General features: G+C 46.1%; 2 protein-coding genes across 8 annotated transcripts in view; one reads left to right on the top strand and one right to left on the bottom strand.

Annotated features, from left to right (window-relative positions):
• The window catches only part of ARL13B (ARF like GTPase 13B), an 81,624-nt gene that overhangs the window by 16,412 nt on the left and 42,911 nt on the right, over positions 1-22,301 (top strand). The gene's annotated exons all lie outside the window — the stretch shown is intronic.
• STX19 (syntaxin 19) lies at positions 277-16,884 on the bottom strand. Of its 4 annotated transcripts, XM_073584426.1 has the most exons (3): positions 16,578-16,854; positions 4,864-4,996; positions 2,187-3,989 (listed from the first exon to the last, which is right to left on the bottom strand). In XM_073584426.1, the coding sequence occupies exons 2-3, from the start codon at positions 4,887-4,889 to the stop codon at positions 3,092-3,094; spliced, it is 924 nt and encodes a 307-aa protein (XP_073440527.1). In that variant the 5' UTR covers positions 4,890-4,996; positions 16,578-16,854; the 3' UTR covers positions 2,187-3,091. The 4 variants fall into 4 exon arrangements, 2 of the variants coding, with proteins under 2 accessions (XP_073440527.1, XP_073440528.1); XR_012233918.1 differs by lacking the exons at positions 2,187-3,989; positions 4,864-4,996 and adding an exon at positions 277-1,540 and having other exon boundaries at positions 16,578-16,884; XM_073584427.1 differs by lacking the exon at positions 4,864-4,996 and having other exon boundaries at positions 16,578-16,849.

Below are 22,301 nucleotides of genomic sequence, written 5' to 3'. Positions count from 1 at the left end.
ATTGGTATGCGCTTGTCAATGGTGTTCTCCAAAAATGTAATGGACTAGTCCCTGTCACATAATTCAAACAGCTGCCCATCTTGGTCTCATATAAGGCTGGCTGCAGATTCAAGAAACTCTGCTTCTGAAAGCTGTCTCAACTGTCAGAGGAGATGTATCATAAGCACACATACTGGTGAGGTTCTGATATGTATGCTTACAATACAGGTCATCTGTAAGTTGAGATGCAGATCACAGGAGCTGTGACTTCTTCAGACTGCACCCTGATACAGTGGCCGTTTTACTACATTCTTGAAGAACTTATTTATTGAGTTAATTGAATGTAACTTCAGCCACATATGAGGAGACACAAACCGAGAAGAACAATGGCACAGAGCTTAGGTGCAGCCGGCACAGACCAGTACTAGTGGAGCAAAGTGGTACAAATCTCTGGATCCCACATATATCAGGAGGATAGAAATCCTTGACCCCTGTTTGGCACTACATAAGGTCACATTTAGACATTCATTTTTTTGGTCAGTATTTTACATCATTATTTGTAAGCCAAAACCAATAGAGGAAAAGTATAATAAAAAAACATAACCACTTCTGTATTTTTCACCCACGGCTTACACATACTGGCGTAAAATACTGAACGTGTGAACATGGCCTAATGGAGCATATAAAATGGTGAAAAGGTGATGTACTGTGACGGCTCTCTCCCCTGGAGTATGAAGAAGTTGTGACATGCGAGGCAATTACACAGCCATATTTTTTAATAGAGAGAAACACTTGATCGCATGGCCTCCTACTCTTTTTAGAGTGCTGAGTGGGGGAGACACAGTCCTCCCTTCTCCTGAAAGGTGGTATTCATAAAAGTTGCATCCCACCCACCTACAAATATTACTTTTACTTTGCCCTGACTTTGTCTAAAATTCATTTACGGTATATTGCAGTCCTTCAGAGTGACAGAAAAACTGCACCTCAGATTTAGAGGGTCAGCACCTATAGGTGGCTCTGGCACTACAGACCTAGTGTTTTCCTCCTATTTTTTTTTTTTTTTTTAGGTGACATTGTTTTGTCTTGTTTTTCTAATCCTGTGTAACCACTGATGTCCTACACCAAAGTGAAATCCTGCTCTCAGGACCTCTCTCTCCTGCCGTTAATTCTCACAACCGTATTATTGTCACTTTTATGTATGTTTTACGATTGCATTTCCTGGGAGTACTGTGATTGATGCTGTTAGTTTAGTTCAGGAGACCCATGGTCGGGCTGGCAATTGTTTAGATGGGACAGCTGTAGTTTTCTATTGTATTTACTTTAGGAGTTGAACTACCCTGGTCAGAGGGCAATGTCGGTACTCCTCTGTTATCTGGCACTATAAACCTTCTCTTACCTGCCAGCATATTCAACACCTCTTCTGAAAAGTAGGCCATCAGGATGTTGCATTGCAGGGCCTACTAATCATAACAGGCAACAAGGATGCCCCCGGTAGCTTCAGATTCGTAGTGTTCTGGTTCGTCAGCCACGGATTACTGATGGTGGCTGCTGATCCAGGTTTCTGTAAAAGTAGAACATGATCATGTTATGATGGGTGGGTTCCTGACCTTTTGGACACCTATTCATGCTATGAATAAAGGGTCCGCAGTGCTGGTTCAGCCCTGTGTCCACTTTTCCTTTCCCAGCCCAGGGGTGTCCCCAGCCACACCTGGCAGCCCAGGGGTGTCCCCAGCCACACCTGGCAGCCCAGGGGTGTCCTCAGCCACACCTGGCAGCACAGGGGTGTCCCCAGCCTCACCTGGCAGCACAGAACTGCAGCCAACCACATTCTCTGGAATAGGACAGCAGAATCGTTCTCTCAACTTTGGATGGTCAGGGCAGTGCTGAGCAAGGAAAAATGTTACTCCCTATGCTCTGCAGAAGATCAGGGGTACATACTGTGTATCATACAAGTGCTGGCAGTATATATTGTTCAGAAGACTGCCAACGTCTACAAGCTGGAAGTCTTCTTTAACACTCTTCCGGCTGTAGCATTCCGCACAGTCACATGTGGATTCTTCTATGGTAGATAGTCTGATCTCTTACCTAAACATAGAATAAAACTTCAAATGCCCTGATGCCCTTGATAAATAGGAAATGGAGCCGTACGGGCACACATTGAGCTCTAATGTGAATAGTGTCTTATTGATAGTCAGAGGACACACATCTTGGTAGAACAATTCTTTTATTCCCTAACAAACTGTGTAAAAACATGTGGCATAAAATGGCCTATAAAACATTAAATAAAGTAAAAAAAAATATGTAACATCCGAAGGCATCTGTCATGAAGGGTTTCTCTGAGGGGTTTTTATGAGTGACCTATCTGTATCCGATCAGTGGTGGACATTCTCCCAGTTATGAGCCAGTTCACTCTGAGCGTATGTGCATGGAGTCGATTTGCTGAGCTTTTGGAGCAGAAACTCCCAAGTTTTTGAGGAGTATTTTGAGAATTTGTGCTCTGTTTCAGCTCTGAAAATGCCTCAAACTGTGATCATAGCCTGAATTATTTTTTTGAGGGAACACTTGTTTAGGATTCCTTGACTTGTAGTAATTGAAAATGACAATCTCTGCTCTCGCGTTTTCCTGCTCTAGTGCTGCTTCTCTGCTGACTTGCTCCTTGATGCCTTCAGTGGTCATGACACCAGCCCATGTAACTTTTACAGCCAATCACTGGGTGATGCCTGTGTGAATGGCATGAGCTTCTCACCGGAATGATTGGCTGCAGTGGTCCTGTGTACGGTAGCAAAGAATGGAGCAGTGATGGAGATGCAGCATTGGAGTAGAGTGGAGGGTGCGTAACCTATGAGTTTGATATTTTCAATGATTGTTCTTAGTAAAAAAATAAATTTAAACAAATTCCCGGTAAACCTCTTTAATTGGAAAACTGTAACGTCCTACAAAGCTACGACTAAGTAGGAAATAACGTGTGGGCATACATAGCAATGCAAGCTGTAAAGAGGTGGCCACTTTCTCATGAGCGTTGCACCACTATGAAACACTGGTTCCAGTGAGTCAGATCTCCACCAACTTGGCACAATACTAGCCTATCCTAAAGAGAACCCGGAATCCCATTTTAACAACATGGACAACAGCAGCAAAACAACATCTTGCATGGGTTTCTCTTCTTGTATTTAACAGCTAGCTTAATCTTTTCATTGGTCCTCTGGATATATTCCTCCGTGTTCATTACAGCCTTTTCTATGTTGTTTAAAGTCTCTCCTTGCTCCTCTGCTAAAATAGAAACTTGGAGAAAAATGTCTCTTAAGTCCTTGATCTGATTCTCTAAAGTAATCAGTTCTTTGTGTCTCTGCTCGATCTCGTTCAGTTGCCCTTTGGTAATTTTGTCTTCATGGAGGAGGTTCTCATTGAAGACATCCCATTTGCCCTGTTCCATCATGTTGTTCACCTCCTCCTCACTGACTTCTTTGCCAGCAACCTCTAGTTGCCTTACGATGAATTTTTTACAATTGGCCTGTTTGCTGGTAATGGCCTCATTATAGCGGAACATTACGGATTGGAAGCTTCGGAACAAGGTGGCATGGTGAATGTTTAGGACTCTGGTAAGACTGGAGGACGATCCTCTCTCGGTCTCTGCCTTCTGAGCCTGCTGTGCTAAAGTGTCCAAGTGCCTTTTTATGCTCTCGGCTTGGACCTTGATTTCCTGCGTTATATTGCTTTCCTTTTTTAGGACACTGAATCTTCTCATGGAGGAGATGAGAACTTTTTGTTGTTGTCCAAACTTAGTCACATTTTCTGAGAGATCTGTGATATCATTTTGAACTTTCCTTATTTCGTGCAAACAGCCCTCAATGATGGGCTCTCGTTCAAAGACCACAGCTTGCGGACGGATGACTACAGCGTCTTCTCCATCGGGCTCTTCTGTCTTGCACTCTTCCAGGTGTTTTGCTTTTTGCATGAGCTCGTGAAGACGATCCTTCATCTTGGTGTTAAAGGGCCTGAGTTCTAGAAAACTAAAACAAAAAAGAATGTGTTACTGCATGCGGCTTGCATTGGGTTCTCCTTAGGTTTTTCAAGTTTCTCAGTCACATGATAGGCATACATGGGATACAATGTTCATAGGCTGTCTTTGGAAAGAAAGACCATTCTTATGTGTGTGTTTTTTGTTTTTTTTTTAATCTGACCCAAATACTATTTGTATTAAAAAGTTGAGTTTACATCTCCATTCGGTATGACAAAAGCTTAACCCAATGAAGGTCAAATGACAGTTCTTTGACCTCAGTCTGCTGACTAGACCACAGTTTGTTTCATAGATTAGGAGCTTTTCCCAGCATATATGCCTTAAGAGTAAGGCTGTGGAGTCCGAGTCGGAGCCCATCTTGGTGGAGTCGGTGTCATGGAAATTGAGGAGTCGGAGGTTTGGCTTACCGACTCCACAGCCCTACTTAAGAGACTAATTCATCAAGTAGTTTAGACCAGTTTTCTTTAAAACTGCCTTAAATGTTGCATTATTTTTGCCATTTTTACTGCAGTCCTGTCTCTGAAAACACCCACCAAATTCATCATAATTTACTGCACAAAATTTGCATAAATTGGAAGAAGAACTGGCATATGTTCCTTTCAATGTCGCTTCTTACTCCAGTATACACTTCAGGGAATGAGTGTCCTAGTCACTGCCTTTATTCAGTAGAAAGTTGAGTTAAATCAGATGTCCTAATATTAGGATGCTTGTTGTACCCTTGGTGTGGCTAAACAACTCTGTGCCCACTGATCAGAAACAGAACTTCCTTGCCTGGAGTGAACGCTATCTGTAGGAAAACAGATGAAGCTGTGGAGCAAATAGGGTTTTATCTGTGAAAAGGGATAAGGGACAGTATGATTGCTGACCTTTGTATTGTTGCAATTGCAACCATGAACACTCATATACCAGCTGCCACAACCGAGGGTCACAGACCAGGCGATAGTAGAGGGAAATAGGGCGGCTTTTCATGTGCTCCTGGCGATGTCCCACAGAAGGATTCTGAGGGTCAAAAAGGTTAAAAAAAAAAATGCTTTTTACTCCATGGTGTGGATCTACCCGTTTTGAGCTTATCCAACCTCTTCGTCAGAATAAACCACATGGATGCGCAGCCTCCTATTTCCTTCTATCTGCAGCAAGACGCTCAGGTAAGCCAGCGCTGTCAATCACCAGTGAAGCAGGTGCAGATATGGAGAACACTAAGGATGCACTGAACACCCTTAATTTTCTGCACAACTATGGCAGAGGTTAGAACACTAAGGCTGTGTGCAGACGGACTTTTTGGCCCTGCGGATTTTTCCGTGCAGAATGGAAGAAATCCGCAGGTCAAATGACCTGCATTTTTCCTGCGGATTTCTTCCATTTTTCATGCGGTTTTCATGCGTTTTTTGTGCGGTTTTCCATCGCGGTTTTCCCCCTGCGGATTTGGTGACAGGGGAGATGGAAAACCGCACAAAAGAAGTAACATGCTGCGGATTTTTTACCGCGGAAAAATCCGCAGCGTCTGCACAGCGTTTTTTTTTTTTTTTTTTTACATTCATTTTAAGGCTACTGTACATCACAATGCAGAAATGCAACGTTTCTGCGCGGTAAAATCCGCTGCGGAACCGCGGCAAATCTGCATCGTGTGCACACAGCCTAAAGGTGCACATGTTATGGGGGCTATGTCCCCTACAAGGCTAGGTGCTTGGTTTAGACTAACAGACTTACTTTAGAATGCTCATTTAAATAGGCTTACTTTTAGGCTATGTGTCCACGTAGCGTTTAAAACCGGACTCCTTCCCAGAAAATGCGCGTTTTTTCCGCGCGTTTTCTAGGCGATTTTTTTTTTTTTTTTTTTTTTTTTTTTTTTTTTTTTCCCCCCCCCCCCCCCCCCACGGTTATTTTCGCGTTTTTGCCACGATTTTCAAGTGCGGAATTCAAGCACTTTTTCCAAGCGATTTGAAGCATCGTTTGGAAAGCAATTGACAGGTTGGTCACACTCGTCAAACATAGTGTTTGACAAGTGTGACCAACTTTTTACTATTGAGGCTGCCTATGCGGCATCAATAGTAAAAGATAGAATGTTAAAAATAATAAAAAAATAAAAAATCGGGTTATATTCACCTTCCGGCGTCCCGCGCAGCCTTCCCGGGCCTCAGCGATGCTTCCGTTCCCAGTAATGCCTTGCGGCATTGGCAAGGAACTGTGATGACGTGAGTCACGCGACACCGTTACAGTATCGAAGAGACCTTTGATGACAAGGTCTCGCTATACTGTAGCGGACTCACGTCATCACAGGCCCTTGCCGCTGCCGCAAGGCATTACTGGGAACGGAAGCATTGCTGAGGCTCGGGAAGGCTGCGCGGGACGCCGGAAGGTGAATATAACCCAATTTTTTTTTTTTTTCTTTTTTTTGTATTTTTTTTGTATTTTTTTTTTTTTTCTTTACAGGGATATGGTACCCAGGGCCTGGAGGACAGTCTCCTCTCCTCCACACCGTGGGTACCATCCGCACATGAGACGCTCACTTTGCGCATGGTGGGCATAGCCACATGCGGGAAGTAAGCAGATCTCATGCATTCCTATGGGTGCAGAATCGCGGCAATTCCGCAAAAAGAATGAGCATGCTGCATTTTTTTCCGTCATGCGATTCCGCCGCGGAAAAAAACTCATCATTAGCACAGCATGTGTAGAATGCCATAGGAATGCATGGGGTGTGTTCAGTATGAGTTTTTTTTAAGCGTTTTCGCGCCGAAAATCGCGGCAAAAATGCTTAAACGCAACGTGGGCACACAGCCTTAATGTCAACTGAAAGGTTCTATAGTGCTGTGATTTTCTTTTTTTTGTTTTTTTTTTGTTTTTTTTTTTTCTGTTCCCTTTCTCCCCGCACTTTTTTTTTTTTTTCTCCTCTTCAGCCTGAATTGCTCCATATTTTCTCACTGAATCGATTGGAAGTAGAAAAAAGTGTTGCAAACAAAAAAACAGCAACTTTTTATAAAACTTCCCCACCCCCTCTCTCCGCAACAAGTAATATGTTGGATTATGATATTCTGGCAGTCGCTGGTGACTCAGAATAAAGTTCAGTTGAAGGGCATGTGAAAGTAAACTTGTGAGATATTCTAATTTCACTATGCCAGATACAAGCATAGTCTTCTGCCAAAATACCTAGGACTCCGGCTGAGAGGCTCCACATCCCTTACTGGGCCCCCGGGCAGGCCCTTTACAGAGAACCTCTCAGGAGCTCCATGCTGCCCTATTTACAGCATGAAATACACCCCAATACGGTTTCAAAGGGAGTCTGTCAGCACAGAATGACTGTTTAATCCCAGTACAGGCACAAGGTGCACCCTTGGTGTGGCCCAGTGGTTCAGATCACCTTCTCACCTGCTTGCTTTTCTCTTATCTCTGCTCTGGCTTTATAGAACCAGAAAAAGGCAATCAATGAAAATAGATGTGTGAGGTGCAGTTTAGTGCATTTATATGGACTCCGCCAGCACAGAATGACTGTCCAAACCAAATACAAGTGCTTGATGCATCATGACAGGGTTCACACACAGTGTTTTTTTTTTTTTTTTCGCGTTTTTCCCGTGAACTGGATGAGGCAGTTGAGTTTGTGTCAGGAGAGCCGCCATCAGGCCAAGAATTGCAGTTCGTACTTGGACTGTGATATATGGACTTTCATGCATGGGGGTCTCCTGACGCTTCTCCGACTCATGATGTTAGGGCAGAAAAGGAGCCGGCCGGGTGAAGTTCAGTGGCCGATCATAGTATTCATAGGAGATGAGAGAAGTGTCTCCTACAGAGAACACAGGAGCATGGCTGAGCATGCCTGTGTATGGGAGAAATGGCCGCGGCCAACAGGTATCTGATACCAGTGTGGGAATTGGACCGGGATCACACATGCGAAAAACACGGGCGAGTCTCGCATGTTAATACCCAGCACTGCCGCCGGCACTCGGGAGCGGAGTGTGCGGCTCCATGTATTGCCTATGCGGCCGCACTCTCCGCTCCTGAGTGCTAGTGGCAGTGCTGGGTATTAACATGCGAGACTCGGCCGTGTTTCTCATGTGTGTGTGATCCCGGTCTTACTCTGTAATGCTGCAGCATTTCATCCTGGCTCAGTGTGATTACATAGTCCCTTCCAACTTGTGTATATGGAGAGCTGTCAATCAGGCCATGGTGGGAGGCGAGAAGTCAGAGGAAGCCAACCAGCGGACACCTCCCCGGGCCTGGGACTCACACACGGTGATGTTATTGTTGCCTGTAGCAACCAATCACATCACGGCTTTTATTTCTTTTAGTGCTCTTTTAAAATGAATGCAGTGCCATGATTGGTTGCCGTGGGCAACCAATACCTCATATGATTCCTCTGAAACCCCCCAGAGAAAGCCTTGTGTTTCGCATAGAGGCCTCCTGTCAGGCGGAGTTCACACGTGGCGTTTTTTTCGCATTTCCGTGGCGGTTTTAACCGCGCGAATTTGCCGTGAAAACGCGAAAAATAAGCTTCCTATGGGATTCCGAAATGCTGCGGTTTTTACCGCGGCGGAATCGCTTTGCGGTAAACGCAGCATGCTCATTAATTTTGCGGAATCGCGGCGATCCCGCACCCATAGGAATGCATTGTTCCGCTTACTTCCCGCATGTGGCTGTGCACACCATGCGAAAAGTAAGCAGAACAATTGCGGATGGTACCCACGGTCCGGAGGAGAGGAGACTGTCCTCCGGGCTTTGGGTACCATATCCCTGTAAAAAATAGAATTTAAAATAAAAAATATTGTTGTTCTCACCTTCCCACGTCCCGCGCAGCCTTCCCGCCTCTCTCCACGCTCCCGTTCCCAGTAAGCCTTTGCGAAAATGCCCGCAATGGCGTCCGTTCTCACGGGATCGCGAAGTCTCGTTGTCATTCGCGCGAAGTCATCGCGAATTACCGCGAGACGTCGCTATTCCGCAAGAACATACGTCATCGTGGGCATTTTCGCAAAGGATTACTGGGAACGGGAGCGTGGAGAGAGGCGGGAAGGCTGCGCGGGACGTTGGAAGGTAAGAATAACACCATTTTTTAAAATTTTTTTACATTTTATCTTTTACTACTGATGCCGCATAGGCGGCCTCAGTAGTAAAAAGTTGGTCACACTCGTCAAACACTATGTTTGACGAGTGTAACCAACCTGTCAATCAGTTCTCCAAGTGATGCTACAGATCGCTTGGAAAACGCTAGCTTTTTGCAAGCTAATTACGCTTGCAAAATGCTAGTTTTTCCGCGGGAAAATCGCGGGAATTTAAAATACGATTTTCCCACGGAATGGAATTCCGGAACTCTCGCTGTAATTTCCGCGAGAGTTCCGCTACGTGTGAACCCAGCCTCAGTGTCTCGTGTTGCCGGTGGTTAAGGTTACTTCAGTAACAGTAATAAAAGATCTGTCACACACACTGGCAGCCATTTTGCTTCCCCTGTTAAGACCTCACTGGGAGTTCTGAGGTAACAGAGGGTTTACTCAGCTATCACAGAGGTCCCTGCCTCAGAGGCTTCCTAGCAGACCCCCATTATACAGACTATCGATTATTACTATGGAGCCCCCTGCTAATTGTGGGGTAACCCAGCAGCTTATTCTCTAGAACAACTACCGACAATAAAGGGTCTGGTGAAGCTGATTTCTGCCTCCGTGTCGGTTTCCATCATGGCATCTTACCCACTGTAGCTTTGTGTGAGCTGCACTACAGAAAGGCATACGTACCATGTCAGACAGATCTCTCCTATCTCACCCATACGTACAATGTCAGACAGATCTATCCCGCCTCACCCGTACATACAATGTCAGACAGATCTATCCCGCCTCACCCGTACATACAATGTCAGACAGATCTATCCCGCCTCACCCGTACATGCAATGTCACAGATCTATCCCGCCTCACCCGTACATACAATGTCAGACAGATCTATCCCGCCTCACCCGTACATACAATGTCAGACAGATCTATCCCGCCTCACCCGTACATACAATGTCAGACAGATCTATCCCGCCTCACCCGTACATACAATCTCAGACAGATCTATCCCGCCTCACCCGTACATGCAATGTCAGACAGATCTATCCCGCCTCACCATACATACAATGTCAGACAGATCTATCCTACCTCACCCATACAGTTGTGGCCAAAAGTATTGACACCCCTGCAATTCTGTCAGATAATACTCAGTTTCTTCCTGAAAATGATTGCAAACACAAATTCTTTGATATTATTATCTTCATTTAATTTGTCTTAAATGAAAAAACACAAAAGAGAATAAAGCAAAACATTGATCATTTCACACAAAACTCCAAAAATGGGCCAGACAAAAGTATTGGCACCCTCAGCCTAATATTTGGTTGCACAACCTTTAGCCAAAATAACTGCGACCAACCGCTTCCGGTACCCATCAATGAGTTTCTTACAATGCTCTGCTGGAATTTTAGACCATTCTTCTTTGACAAACTGCTCCAGGTCCCTGATAATTGAAGGGTGCCTTCTCCAAACTGCCATTTTTAGATCTCTCCACAGGTGTTCTATGGGATTCAGGTCTGGACTCCTTGCTGGCCACCATAGAAGTCTCCAGTGCTTTCTCTCAAACCATTTTCTAGTGCTTTTTGAAGTGTGTTTTGGGTCATTGTCCTGCTGGAAGACCCATGACCTCTGAGGGAGACCCAGCTTTCTCACACTGGGCCCTACATTATGCTGCAAAATTTGTTGGTAGTCTTCAGACTTCATAATGCCATGCACACGGTCAAGCAGTCCAGTGCCAGAGGCAGCAAAGCAACCCCAAAACATCAGGGAACCTCCGCCATGTTTGACTGTAGGGACCGTGTTCTTTTCTTTGAATGCCTCTTTTTTTTTTTCTCCTGTAAAGTCTATGTTGATGCCTTTGCCCAAAAAGCTCTACTTTTGTCTCATCTGAACAATCTTCCAAAACGTTTTAGGCTTTTTCAGGTAAGTTTTGGCAGACTCCAGCTTGGCTTTTTTATGTCTCGGGGTAAGAAATGGGGTCTTCCTGGGTCTCCTGCCATACAGTCCCTTTTCATTCAGACGGCGACGGATAGTACGGGTTGACACTGTTGTACCCTCGTACTGCAGGGCAGCTTGAACTTGTTTGGATGTTAGTCGAGGTTCTTTATCCAACATCCGCACAATCTTGCGTTGAAATCTCTTGTCAATTTTCCTTTTCCGTCCACATCTAGGGAGGTTAGCCACAGTGCCATGGGCTTTAAACTTCTTGATGACACTGCGCACGGTAGACACAGGAACATTCAGGTCTTTGGAGATGGACTTGTAGCCTTGAGATTGCTCATGCTTCCTCACAATTTGGTTTCTCAAGTCCTCAGACAGTTCTTTGGTCTTCTTTCTTTTCTCCATGCTCAATGTGGTACACACAAGGACACAGGACAGAGGTTGAGTCAACTTTAATCCATGTTAACTGGCTGCAAGTGTGATTTAGTTATTGCCAACACCTGTTAGGTGCCACAGGTAAGTTACAGGTGCTGTTAATTACACAAATTTAGAGAAGCATCACATGATTTTTCGAACAGTGCCAATACTTTTGTCCACCCTCTTTTTTATGTTTGGTGTGGAATTATATCCAATTTGGCTTTAGGACAATTCTTTTTGTGTTTTTTCATTTAAGACAAATTAAATGAAGATAATAATACCAAAGAATTTTCAGGAAGAAACTGAGTATTATCTGACAGAATTGCAGGGGTGTCAATACTTTTGGCCACAACTATACATACAATGTCAGACATATCTATCCCTCCTCGCCATACATACAATGTCACACAGATCTATCCCTCCTCGCCAACAGAAATGCTGGCTGTGATGCCCATAGCAGAGGCCAGCTTGTATGTTTTAAACTGGTCTGGAAAAATGAAAATTGTGCCATGATTGATTGCTATGAGGAAAGAAGGCACAATGTGCTAATGGGCAGAGCTGAGGTGTTTCGCATGCAGGCCTGACTGGCAGCAAAGGAAAATGGGAATCAATGTAACTTGTTAAATAAACTAGAGAAGTAAATTAACATTTGTGAACATCTATTCCCTTAAAAATCAATTTTTATTTTAATATAGACTGAAAAACCCCTATTCCCAGTGTAGCAAAAATGGTCAACAGAAGGGTCTTCACCAAAGGAACAATTGTGTTCTTACGCAGAGTGAACAAGACCACCATATATAGATAGCAAGATCAAAATACCTCCTAGTAATCCCTGTCTTGTTACCTATTGTGGTACTACCTGATAGCGGAGGTTGGCGCCCTGAGAGATATGAGATTGGCGCCCTTGCTCATCAACCGCTCTCCCTCCCTCACCCTATATAGCCCTATTATACCTTAAGGGGAGGTAGAAATACAGGTCAGGTAAAAGGGATAAAGTAATAGTCTTGTAGTACATCGTGTTTTATGAAGCATATATTGGAGTCACCAGTCCATATAGAACTAACTGGTGCCGGGACACATGTCATAGTTTATACTGTATATCACTGGATTAATACTAAAGGTGCAAGTAATGCAGGGAGCACAGGTATAAAAGGGTGTTCAGAGCATGGGGTTGATAAATCTTCATATGAAAATAAGATATTTTACCCTAATTGTTCCCTGGATCATCTTATTTCTTTCTGATGCCGCCTGACACCCTATGATATAATTGACTAATGCCCCCACTAGTCATTGGCTTTCCCCTCTATTCCTCAGTTAAGCCCAATCAAAGCCCACAGGCTAGTAGAGGTGAAAAAGATATATACTTATGGTCCTGAAATCATAAGATCACTGGCCCACGTATATGTAAGTATTCAAAATCAGCGTCATTATAAACACTCACAGGCTATAAATGACATCATTATTAATGTGAGAAGATAAGGAACTTAACGCTAGTAGTGCCTCACCGCGGTTCCCCGTCCATACAGTTACACAGGAAGTGTGATATATGGATATCAGAAATGCCACTGTCATGGTCCCTCCTGCTGCCCGTTCCGTTGCGCGCACCTCCCGGCGTGCTCCTGCTGCCCACCGCGTCCCCGCGCCCGAATTCTGGGTGTGTCTGCGTCGGACGCATGCGCACTGTGTGGATCCTGGCGCTCAGGCCCCTGGGAGCGATGACGCGGTGGCGCCACTCCCAACATGGCGGCGCCCACTGACTACTTAGGATCAGCGTCTGGCCAGGTAAGACGCCTGACTATCGATCGCGGGGACGCTGTCCCCGTGTCAGCGCTCGTTGTGTCCCAGGCCTTGCCTCGTTTCTTTGCCTCTAATTGCGCTACCTCTGGTAGCTCTCTCCCTGCACCTTCTGCCTTTCCTTGCCCGCTTTACGCCCCAGCGTCTTCCCTGTCTTGCCTCTCCCGTCTACCTGCCTAGTGTTCATACCTTCTCTGTTCGCCTGTCGTCTGCCTTGACTCCCATCCAGTGTTTTACCTGTGCCTTACTCTCTATTGCAGCCTCCAGCCTGTACCGTCCTCTGTGCCCTGTACGCTGTCCATTCTCCATGGTCCCCAGGTCCCTCTGTGCCTAACAGCTTGGATTCTTTTGTGTCTCATTTTTCAGCCTCAGCCCCAGTCGCCCCTTTGGTTCCGGGTGTCGCGGTTCTACCCTCCGTGAGCCTGCCCCTAACACTCCCTGTATAGGGGTGGCTTCACCTGGGCTGCTCGCCCTCGGGGGCTCTGGAGCCGTGACCCAGAGGGTCCACTTCCGGGTTGTTCCTACGTCTCCACTCTGTAACAGCAACCGTAACAGCCTGATTATGGCAGCCGAATCATCTTAATCATCTGACTCATCTGGCTATAGGTGGTTGATAATTTTTAGTGTTTGTAATAACGCTTTAAAGTAGTACATACATACAGTCCTGGCTGAAGCTGTTATCACCCTTGAAATTTCTTCAGACTATGAAATATTTCTCCCAGAAAATTATTGCATTTAAACATGTTTTGTTATACACATGTTTATTTCCTTTGTGCGTTTTGGAACAGCACAAAAAGAATGAGGGGGGGGGGGGAAAGGAAACTGGACATAATTTCACACACAACCCCAAAAATGGGCCAGACAAAATTGTTTGCACCCTCAACTTATTTGGTTGCACACCCTTTGGTGTGTTCAATGGGATTTAGATCCGGATTCATTGCTGTTCCCTTCAGAGCTCTCCGGCGCTTTGTTTCCATCCATTTCTGGGTTCTTCTTGAAGTGTTTGAGGTCATTGTCCCGCCGGAAATCCAATGACCTGGGACGCATAACCAGCTTTCTGACACTGGGCACTACGTTACGACCCAAAATCCTTTGGTGATCTTCAGATTTCGTGATGCCTTGCACACAGTCAAGGCACCCAGTGCCAGAGGCAGCAAAACAACCTCAAAATATATTTGGAACTCCACCATATTTGACTGTAAGTACCATGTTTTTCTTTGTAGGCCTCATTTAGTTTCCGGTAAACATTAGAATGATGTGCTTCATTAAAAGTCCCTATCTTGGAAGGATTTTGGCTTACTCTCGTACATTTTGACAAAGTGCAATCTATCTTTATGTCTCTGTGTCAGCAATGTGGTCCTCCTAGGTCTTCTGCAATAGCGATTCATTTCCTTCAAATGTCAGCGGATAGTTTGCTCTGACACTGATGCCTCCTGAACCTGCAGGACAGCTTGAATTTCTTTGGAACTTGATTGGGGTGACTTATCCACCATCTGGACTATCCTGCTTTGCAACCTTTCATCAATTTTTCTCTGCCGTCCACTTTCAGGGAGATTAGCTACAGTACCATGGGTTGTAAACTTCTTCATCATGTTGCATACTGTGGACAAAGCAACATCAAGATCACTGGAGATGGACTTGTGAATATGACAGTTGAAATTTTTCCACAATTTTGATTCTCATGTCCTCAGACAGTTCTCTTCTCCTCTTTCTGTTCTCCATGCTTAGTGTGGCACACACACACAAGTGAGTTTGAAGGATCATCACATGCTTGTCACAAAGTTGTTTTTAACTCTTTATCTCTGTGTTTTTGTGTTGTTCCAATACAGACAAAAGAAATTAACGTGTCTAACAAAACATGTGTAATTGCAATAATTTTGAGGGAGAAATACTAGATTTTCTGGAACAATTTCAAGAGTGCCAACACTTAGTCATGGCTGAATATTAGGTGGTCCTTTAACATGGCCCTTTTGGCTGCTATTGTACGAAGTTGTATCATGTCTATAGTGTCCGTAATTGACTCTGACATTCAAGGATGCTTTGCTGGCAGCACATCACTCCTGTGTTAGGGGATGTATTGCTGGTGACATGCATGCTGTATGGGGACAGAATGATTGCTTTATTGATAGCACTGGTCCTATACAATTTTGTACCCCATATTAATGGGGCCATAATTGAGCACTGATGAAATTGTATATATTTTAAAAGAAATCTGTCACCAAATTTTTGCCATCTAATCTGAGAGCAGCATGATGTAGGGACAGAGACCCTGATTCCAGTGATATGTCAGTTATCAGGCTAATTGCTGTAGTTTCATAAAATCCCTGTTTTATGAGCAGAAGACACTCACTCACTAGAGGACTAGTAGATCTGCTGCCATGAAGTCCTCCATATACATGAGCTCTATAACCCCGCCCCCACCACTGATTGGCAGCTTTCTGCACAGTGTACACAGCTGCCAATCAGTGGTGTGGGCGGGGTTATACAGAGCTCGGCATTCAGAGTACTGCTAGATCTGCAGCAGATAGTGATAGGCAGTCCGGCTCTTTTTGGTGATCTGGCTCTCATGGCTTCGCTTACTAAAAAGAGCCGGCTCTTTTCGGAACCTAAATGGATCCCTATTGAATACCTGTTCAGATGTCCAAAATCCCACCTGCCAACTTCAGAAACTCCGCCCACTTACTAGGAACCAATTAAATTGCTGAGTGGGCGGAGTTACGTCTGCCGAACCCTAGCAGCAGAGAAAACTGTGATTTTGTCAAGACTGCAGCTAGAAGTCCAGTAAGGGACACATCTCAGGAATCAGGGTCTGTATCTCTATATCATGGCGCTCTCAGATATGGTAACAATGTAAGGAATATGATATCCCATAAAGCAGTATTGGGTGACTAGAGTCCCATGAATACATGTGGGGCGCACACAGGAGCTGCTCTTGGCCTTATCTGTAGATACATCTTATCAGCAACCTTTCCCGCTCTAGTTCTTATAAAAACTACAACTCCCAGCGTTCCCTTACAGTTACAATGCATGTAGGGAGTTGTAGTTTTACAGCTGGAGTGCAGTTTGCACATGGTGTAACTATTATTACTGATATTAGCACGTCACAGGGAGGCGAATCCTCATCACATGCCCCTTAATGGACAGTAGTCGCTTATGAGAACATGACGTCTCTGGAAGATGTCAGAACTGGCGAGAAGTCACTGCTTATTGGGACAGGACAGTGTCTGTGCTGGTTGTCCCACTACAGTCACCCTCGCTGGCTTTAAGTGGCTGATAAAGGGGAACAATAGTTTGCATTGCCTATAGATAAGGTAGAGTTTTAGTTCACCTCTGCAGAACTAAATGTATTCTGTATTTCTCTCTGTGCAGACCCCCAGTAAGTTTACGAGACGCCCCACTGTCTTACCTCCGGGACGTCGTCCTCAGTTTGTGCAGTGTGAGTCCATACTGTAAGTCACCGTGTCCCTCTGGTCCAGCTGGGTCCGGGGCCAGTGCTTTCCATCAGGCGCAGATCATGCAGCGTGAGCTGTGTGTGAGCCAAGAGTCTGCTCCTGTGCTGCTATATAGAGGAGTGTCCGCCGGTATACAGAGGAGTGGCAGCAGCCGGTATACAGCCAGTCAGCACTCAGCAGGGCGCTCCATGGTCTGCTGCTTACAAAGGAAGAATGTTGTTGTTCTGCTTCCATGTAAGCTCTGGGTGGCACATGCTTATTCCACATACCTTTAGTATCTGCTTATTTGCATATTTACAGATGGAGCAGAGCTTATTATAGCACAGCTCACTGTGAAGCCATACTGTGGGTTTAAAATAGGACTGCAGATTAACGATGAACCCAAAAACATTTAGCACTCTCTTCCTTGACTTTTTATCTTTATGCCTTTTTTTTTTTTTTCCTTTACTTGTTGTTTTCTGTATGTGTTTTTCTATGTCCTATATAGAAGATTACAAGAGAAAATACTGAAAGTGCAATACCCAGGAAAAAAACACACACATGGTCACAAAAATGTGACAAGCCAAAAGGCAGTGTACGTAGATCAGTTTATATTTCCTCATACATTGCAGGCCAGCTTCACACAGGTTTTTTTTTTTTTTTTTTTTTTGTGATGTACAGGATGCAACCATTGTATTTCGAATGTGTTTCCATTTGTGCACGTATCTATTATGAGCCCCTTTTTTATTGATATATTTTATTTATTCATTTTTTTAAATATTTTCTAACTTGCTTCACACAACAAGTGACAATCGTAACAGGATTCTGTGGTACTCCTGGCTCCTCTGCTCCATCTGTGGACTTCCTCTGATGCCAGCACTCCTGGCTCCTCTGCTCCATCTGTGGACTTCTTCTGACGCCGGCCACTCCTGGCTCCTCTGCTCCATCTGTGGACTTCCTCCAATGCCGGCCACTACTGGCTCCTCTGCTCCATCTGTGGACTTCCTCCGATGCCGGCACTCCTGGCTCTTCTGCTCCATCTGTGGACTTCTCTTATACAGGCACTCCTGGCTTCTCTGCTCCATCTGTGGACTTCCTCCGATGCCGGCACTCCTGGCTCCTCTGCTCCATCTGTGGACTTCCTCCAATGCCGGCCACTACTGGCTCCTCTGCTCCATCTGTGGACTTCCTCCGATGCCGGCACTCCTGGCTCCTCTGCTCCATCTGTGGACTTCTCTTATACAGGCACTCCTGGCTTCTCTGCTCCATCTGTGGACTTCCTCCGATGCCGGCACTCCTGGCTCCTCTGCTCCATATGTGGACTTCCTCCGATGCTGGCACTCCTGGCTCCTCTGCTCCATCTATGGACTTCCTCCAATGCCGGCACTCTTGGCTCCTCTGCTCCATCTGTGGACTTCTCTTATGCCGGCACTCCTGGCTCCTCTTCTCCATCTGTGGACTTCTCTTATGCAGGCACTCCTGGCTCCTCTGCTCCATCTGTGGACTTCTCTTATACAGGCACTCCTGGCTTCTCTGCTCCATCTGTGGACTTCCTCCGATGCCGGCACTCCTGGCTCCTCTGCTCCATATGTGGACTTCCTCCGATGCCGGAACTCCTGGCTCCTCTGCTCCATCTATGGACTTCCTCCAATGCCGGCACTCTTGGCTCCTCTGCTCCATCTGTGGACTTCTCTTATGCCGGCAGACCTGGCTCCTCTTCTCCATCTGTGGACTTCTCTTATGCAGGCACTCCTGGCTCCTCTGCTCCATCTGTGGACTTCTTCTGATGCCGGCACTCCTGGCTCCTCTGCTCCATCTGTGGACTTCTTCTGATGCCGGCCACTCCTCTGCTCCATCTGTGGACTTCTCTTATGCCGGCAGACCTGGCTCCTCTTCTCCTTCTGTGGACTTCTCTTATGCAGGCACTCCTGGCTCCTCTGCTCCATCTGTGGACTTCTTCTGATGCCGGCACTCCTGGCTCCTCTGCTCCATCTGTGGACTTCTTCTGATGCCGGCCACTCCTCTGCTCCATCTGTGGACTTCTCTTATGCCGGCAGACCTGGCTCCTCTTCTCCTTCTGTGGACTTCTCTTATGCCGGCACTCCTGGCTCCTCTGCTCCATCTGTGGACTTCTTTTATGCAGGCACTCCTGGCTCCTCTGCTCCATCTGTGGACTTCTCTTATGCCGGCACTCCTGGCTCCTCTGCTCCATCTGTGGACTTCCTCCGATGCTGGCACTCCTGGCTCTTCTGCTCCATCTGTGGACTTCTTCTGATGCCGGCACTCCTGGATCCTCTGCTCCATCTGTGGACTTCTCTTATGCAGGCACTCCTGGCTCCTCTTCTCCATCTGTGGACTTCCTCCGATGCTGGCACTCCTGGCTCTTCTGCTCCATCTGTGGACTTCCTCCGATGCTGGCACTCCTGGCTCTTCTGCTCCATCTGTGGACTTCTTCTGATGCCGGCACTCCTGGATCCTCTGCTCCACTTGTGGACTTCTCTTATGCAGGCACTCCTGGCTCCTCTGCTCCATCTGTGAACTTCCTCTGATGTCGGCCATCCTGGCTCCTCTTCTCCATCGGTGGACTTTCTCCGATGTCGGCATTGATGGGCTCCTCGGGTGTTTGATGCCCCTGTAACGTGTTTTGCCTTTTAAATGCCATAGGCGTCCAGGATGGTGGCATTCACGTGTAGGCCTAGGAAGCTTGCTCTCGTCCAGCTGCCACAGAGTACCAACGACTTCCATGTAACATCAAATAAATCCTGACTGAGCCTTTGACCTATAAAGGGTGGGGTCCATCATTAGAAAATATGTATTACAGGTAGATGTGTAAATCCCAGGTTCAGCTCTGCTACATCTGTGCTGTATTGTACCTGTTAAAAGATGGAAGTAGCCTGCATTATTTACTTTAGTGCGCTTTTAAAAAATGGTTAATGGTCAATTATTGTAAGGAGACAGATGGAGCAGACCGGTTGTGCCGGTTTGTGCACTGACAGTTGCATGTCAGGGTTAGAACAGTGGAAGTGTTTGTGCCCCGTATTGGCCCAGGTGGCAGTTGTCTTCCACACGGAAATTCACAACTCAAATAGGTACAATATGGGGGGTGGGAAGGTATAAAACTATTTAAAAATTTACCTCTCTCCTATTCCGCAGCGCTTTACAGGCATTACCGTCACTGTCCCCATTGGTGCTCACGATCTATATTCCCTATCAGTATGTCTTTGGAGTATTGGAGGAAAACGGAGAACCCGGAGGAAACCCACACAAACACGGGGAGAACATACAAAGTACTGCAAAGCAACCGTGCTAACCACTGAGCCACCGTGCTTGCTTTAATTATCGTTTTTTTTTTCTCTATTAGAAAATATACACGCACATACATGCACATTAACACACAGATACACAATACATATTTTATATACATGTACACTTATTTACACATTACATACACACGTGTGTTTGTTTTTGTGATATATATATATACGCACACACAAGTTACATGTCCCGGTAGCACAACTCTTCTCTGTTTATCATTGTGTGATGCCCCAGACGTCCGTGTCCCCATGACAACACTCCCTGCCTGCATTTGGACACTTTTCAGCCTTGTCCCAGAAACATATTTTAGGATATTGACGTAGATGATGATGTGGATTCACTCGGTGTCCTTCAGACAAGGCTGAACTTGGCAAGGACACACAAACAATTTTTTTTTTTCTTCATTTTTTATATACACTGAAGGGTCCAGTGCTTCTTTCTGCCTATCGTGCCGTGTTAGAGGTGACGCTGTGTGTTTCTGGGCGTTGTCTCGCAGTTAGGTGAGGTTCATGTCTCCAAGTGTTGGGCTTCTGTCTCTAATCGAATACGTTGGGGGGCTGCTGTACCCTCATACGGGGTGACACACTCAGCACCTGTTATATCTAGCAGCTAATCCTCTCCCTCTAGACCACCCGATTAGCACACAAATCATAACCTACACAGTGGCCTGCGGGCGGCGTCTGTGTTGCCTCCTGCGGGCGGCGTCTGTGTTGCCTCCTGCGGGCGGCGTCTGTGTTGCCTCCTGCGGGCGGCGTCTGTGTTGCCTCCTGCGGGCGGCGCCTGTGTTGCCTCCTGCGGGCGGCGCCTGTGTTGCCTCCTGCGGGCGGCGCCTGTGTTGCCTCTTGCGGGCCCGGCGTGGCCTCCTGGGGGCGCTGCCTGCTATGCATGCAATGTGTGCGGATTATTGAGGTGATATGGGGGTCCCCATCATCTTGCAGGTTGATAATGATTATGGGGGTGAATGTTCTTACCGGGAGCCCCGGTATGTTCTATTAATACAGTGGACAGAGGGCGTCCTGCACCTGGGAGCAGCTCCCACTATTCTTGCTTTCTATGTAAAGCCACTGTGTAATCAGACATTTGTGATCAGGCGCTCAGTGATGGTGGCTGACCGTGGTGCAGTGACACCGCTCCTGTATCTGGGGCAGGCAGGATCCCATGCCGTGGTGACTGTAGTCCGGCCATGCAGTCTCCATACATCACTTTACCTGTTGATGAGAATGAGATGTTTGTCCTGTGGTTTCTGGGCTGAGTGTCGGTGACCGGGCTAATCACATACTGCATGAGCGAGGTGTCAGGAATGAGGACAGTTTCATTCTCCATGATGATCACATGTGAAGTGAGAAAACAAAAACCGCATGACTTTGTCACACTGTGTTGTGTACACACGATGGCTGTGTCACTGGTGTGTGCCCTGAATACATTGTGAGCCACACACTCACAGTACTTCTGATTTATATGATGGCATACGGCACACCACCGGGAGGAGCAGCCCAGATAAGCGGAGACCAGGATGGTGACACACGGCTTACTGGAAAGACAAAAAAACTGACTGGCACATCCAGACTAGTGTGAATAGGTGCATACCAGGAGGAGCTACCCCATATACAAAATACAAAAAAAAGGGTGCACTCTATCATGCTAAAGCATGTCAATGTGGAATATGTGAAATCTGAATATCAATACGGCCATATTGCTATTCAAATTTCACATATAAGACATGCTTTAGCATGATAGAGTGCACCCTTTTTTTTGTATTTTACATGACTTACTAGAGACGCACAAGATTCCTGCCCAAAGACTGCGTCCCATCCTATGTGCTGACTTCCAACAATAAGTGTGTAAGCCGTCACTGTCAGATGGGTGAGGGCCTGACTCCCTGTCAATGGGGCTATAACCAGCAGGATGGCTTGGGTATTTATCTGCATACAGCGCTGTACATTTTGGAGTGGCAGTGTCAGGTACTGCAGCTAACTCCTATTCAAGGGAATGTGACTGAGCTGCAATACCTGGTACAGACACTACAAAAGATACAGCGCTGTTTCTGGAAAGCAATGAGGGGGGTGGGGTTTCGGAGCGCCATAGCAATGGAGGGGGTTCGGTGCTTGCTGGCGCGTCATAGCCCCTGCAATATGCTGATGAATGTCAGCACTGAGGGTCAACTCCCTAATTGATCTTATATTGATGCCCATAAAATCAGTATATCAACGCCCCCTTAATAATAGCCTGAACTCCCTGCAGCTGCCATGAGCAATGGTTGAGCCGCTAACTGTATGCTCCTGTCTGCGGAGAGCTCCTGTGCTCCCTCTAGTGGTGATCCGCACAGATAAAAATCCAGAAATAGAGCAGCACTGACTGTTACACCAAATAATGTCATCAGGATT

This window comes from Dendrobates tinctorius, unplaced genomic scaffold (genome assembly GCF_039654945.1).
Source record: "Dendrobates tinctorius isolate UK_male_01 unplaced genomic scaffold, ASM3965494v1 ptg000084l, whole genome shotgun sequence".
In the NCBI taxonomy this organism is placed as follows: Eukaryota; Metazoa; Chordata; class Amphibia; order Anura; family Dendrobatidae; genus Dendrobates; species Dendrobates tinctorius.
This window is presented reverse-complemented; position numbering and strand designations above follow the sequence as displayed.

Bases quoted from the DNA above. Each gene is read 5' to 3' on its own strand.
- STX19 (XM_073584426.1), bottom strand. From the start codon at position 4,889: ATGGTTGCAATTGCAACAATACAAAG. The intron at 3,990-4,863 runs GTCAGCAATCAT...TTTTTGTTTTAG, and splicing joins GCAATTGCAACAATACAAAG to TTTTCTAGAACTCAGGCCCT.